Source organism: Triticum dicoccoides, chromosome 3A, assembly GCF_002162155.2.
Source record: "Triticum dicoccoides isolate Atlit2015 ecotype Zavitan chromosome 3A, WEW_v2.0, whole genome shotgun sequence".
Taxonomy (NCBI): domain Eukaryota; kingdom Viridiplantae; phylum Streptophyta; class Magnoliopsida; order Poales; family Poaceae; genus Triticum; species Triticum dicoccoides.
The window spans coordinates 623,702,543-623,705,915 of record NC_041384.1 but is presented as its reverse complement, the minus strand read 5'-3'; the positions used below and the strand labels follow the sequence as shown (position 1 = coordinate 623,705,915).

At 43.7% G+C, this 3,373-nt stretch overlaps 1 protein-coding gene across 1 annotated transcript; it reads left to right on the top strand.

Annotated features, from left to right (window-relative positions):
- The first annotated feature begins 249 nt into the window (after window positions 1–249).
- Window positions 250–3,050, top strand: LOC119269664 (internalin I-like). Its single transcript, XM_037551559.1, has 6 exons — window positions 250–533; window positions 672–826; window positions 963–1,180; window positions 1,349–1,961; window positions 2,049–2,561; window positions 2,678–3,050. The coding sequence occupies exons 1-6, from the start codon at window positions 331–333 to the stop codon at window positions 2,788–2,790; spliced, it is 1,815 nt and encodes a 604-aa protein (XP_037407456.1). The 5' UTR covers window positions 250–330; the 3' UTR covers window positions 2,791–3,050.
- Window positions 3,051–3,373: the final 323 nt, after the last annotated feature.

Genomic DNA, 3,373 nt, shown 5'->3' with positions numbered 1-3,373 from the left:
TAGGGATAGGATGTGCGTGTGTGCCCTCATAGGGATGAGTGTATGCACGTGTATATGAGCGCTTGTGTTTGTACTGATGTTTGAAAAAACAGTTGACAGTAAATAGATAGGAGTAAATAATTACTTGAGACCAAGGAAATTAGAGAGTTATCTTAAAAAAAAAGAATTAAAGAATTGTCTTGAGAGCCAAGGAAGTACCGAGCTCTGCGATGGTTAACAAATCCTACGCCGTGCCCAGCTCTGCGAGGTCCCCCAGATCCCATCATTTCGCCCCCTCCCGTCAAGCGGCGGCTAGCACCGAAACGCCGGACTTGCCGTGCCGTCCAATCCATGGCAGCCGCCTCCGCCTCCGCCGGAAACGCGGGCGAGCCGCGGCTCGTCGACCGCTGCATCGACGCAGCGGCGCGGTGCCGAGCCTCCGTGGAGGCCTGGCGCCGCCAACGCCGGTCCCTCGAGCGCCTGCCCGGGCAGGTGGCCGACGCGCTCCTCAGCCGCCTCGCCGCTCGCCGCCTCCTTTTCCCCTCCCTCCTCGAGTAAGCGCCCCGCCTTCTCCGCCCAGAACATGCCCGATTTTTTCTCTGTTTTCTCTACCATGAGACGGTTCTGCGCTGTTCCGTTTCTGGATCTGTTGCTTCCTGCCGCGTGTGGATGAATCGTGCTTGTGTGCGCAGGGTTTTCCAGCACTCGGTGCAGGAGGTCGACTTCAGCGGCAACATCGCCGTAGATGCGGAGTGGCTGGCTTACCTCGGCTCGTTCCGGTACCTGGGCATCCTCAAGCTGGCGGACTGCAAGAAGGTCGACCACGCCGCGATCTGGCCGCTCTCCGGTACAGCTCTCAAGCTTATTTCTATAATGATGAAACCATGATTTCCAGTACATAGTTTCGAAACATGACTTGGTTTGATTGAAGAAATTAATTAATTGCCTTACTAGTTTTTAATAAAGTTGCTCTGATTATTCAGGCATGAGTATGCTAAAAGAATTGGACTTGTCGAGATGCTCTAGGATAACTGATGCCGGCATCAAACATATAGTCTCCATTGATAGTCTGGAGAAGCTACACTTATCTGAGACTGGATTGACTGACAATGGGGTGATGCTCATCTCAGCACTAAAAGGTTTAAATTTGCTAGATTTGGGAGGGATTCATATGACCGACAAAGCATTACGGTCATTACAGGTACATACTCATGATGTGCGACCATTTTTTTCCATTAAAGGATGCAGTCTCATCTAGTAATGTTTATATTTTCTGATAGCATATATACATATCACTACGCCACTGCTTGCTCATTTCTTTTTGAGTGACGCGTAATGGAGTATTAATTTATAGTTTTTACTGTTCCAGGTATTGACTCAACTTGAGCACCTTGATATATGGGGTAGTGAAATTACTGATGAGGGAGCTTCCGTCCTTAAGGCGTTTACAAGATTGAGGTTCTTAAATGTTTCTTGGACACATGTGACTCGTTTGCCACCCCTTCCAAACATGAAATATCTTAATATGAGCAACTGTACAATTTATTCCATTCGTGGCGGTGATTCTGAAGTTCATATTCCTTTGCATAAGTTTACGGCCTCTGCAGCCTCATTTGGTGACATTGATGAGGTGTTCTCTAGCATCGTAGCAAGCTCATTTTCATTCTTGGACATGTCTGGTTGTTCTTTAAGCAACTTATATGGCCTGCAAAAGATGAAAAGTCTAGAGCATTTGGACCTTAGCTTGAGCAGAGTAACTGATGATGCAATCGAGTATGTTGCAAATATTGGAATGAAGCTGAGATATCTAAGCCTCAAGAATACTGGAATAACCTCTCAGGCATCATGTATTTTGGCAGGAACAGTTCCAAACCTGGCTTCACTGTCTTTAGCTTATACAAAAGTTGATGATTCTGCTCTAGTATATATCAGCATGATGCCTTCATTGAGAGTGATAGATCTAAGTCATACAAGTATCAAAGGTTGCTTTTTTGCTTTGCATTTATTTCTTTTTCTTGATTAAATAAACACGCTTTCTCTTTGAGAAACTGAATTCTATCATATTACAGGGTTCACTCGTGCTGAAGCAAACTCAGAGAAAGTACTGTCTCTGCCTCTACTTGAGCATCTCATATATCTTGAAAGTCTAAATCTGGAGGATACACCACTGTCAGATGAAGTTATACCTCCCATAGCATCCTTTAGAGCACTAAAATATTTGTACCTGAAAAGTGATTTCTTGTCTGACCCCGCATTGCATGCCCTGTCTTCTGCCTCAAATTTGATACATCTTGGATTTTGTGGGAGTATATTATCAAACTCTGGGCTTCTGCAATTTGTGCCCCCTGCCCAGCTACATGTGTTGGATTTAAGTGGCTGCTGGGTCTTAACAGGGTATGCCATCTCATCATTTCGTAGCCATCACCCGGTGATAGAGGTGAGACATGAACTAATTCAGGAACTTCAACCAAGCCACATCGGTACTTCACAAGTTCACAAGTCTAGGCATCTTCCACGGGCAAAAACTGAAGTTGTTAATAGCTCGGCTGATTCTAGCAGGCATTCTGGTATCTTCTTCGTAGGTAAGGGTGATGTAACTTCAATCTGCTTTATTCTCTTTCAGTTAGAAGGAATATAATCTGAGTGACCTATGTGCTTTATAACGTATGATAACAAATTTGCCTTTTGATTTAAACAGATCAAAGGATAAAATACAGCAGGGAGAAAATGCTGGAGATCCAAGATCTTACCCAATCGAATTCAGTGTTACATGATGTGCAGCTTCCACCAGAGCTGCGAAGGATGGAATGAGACAAGTTCTGGTTTACTTTTGTCACGCACTTCAGTTTCGTCATTTGATTAAATAGTGCATCTATTTTCTTGGGGGATGTCGCAATTTTGAATTAGCTAAAGACAGCTTGTCATTTGATTAAATAGTGCTTCTCTCACTGTATACTGCCAACTGTCTGAGTTGTAACATGAAGAATTTGTTTGTATGATTTATATGCCTTTGTGATCCTGAAGTATGTATTCAGTCAGTTCATCTGTTTTAACAGAGGGCATTTGTGTTATGTTGTCAGATGTGACCATGGGTTCAAATGGTTGATGCTTCCTGATGTAGGATGATTTTTGTCGTAAACAAGTGTATGTATTTGCCATTTGATCATGATCAGTCTTATTACCCATGAGCAATACATGGTAAACGAAGGAGAGTCCATGAGGTGCAGCATTTTCCATGTAAACATTGTTCCTAAATGGATCATATTGTTCCTTCCTGGGTGGAAAATAACCAAGTTCATTCTCCCTGCTGGGAATTAATAGACGTATTTGTTCTTCTAACCAGCTATGGACTTCTGGAAGTTGCAAGTATTGCACAAAAAGATAAGAAACAAGC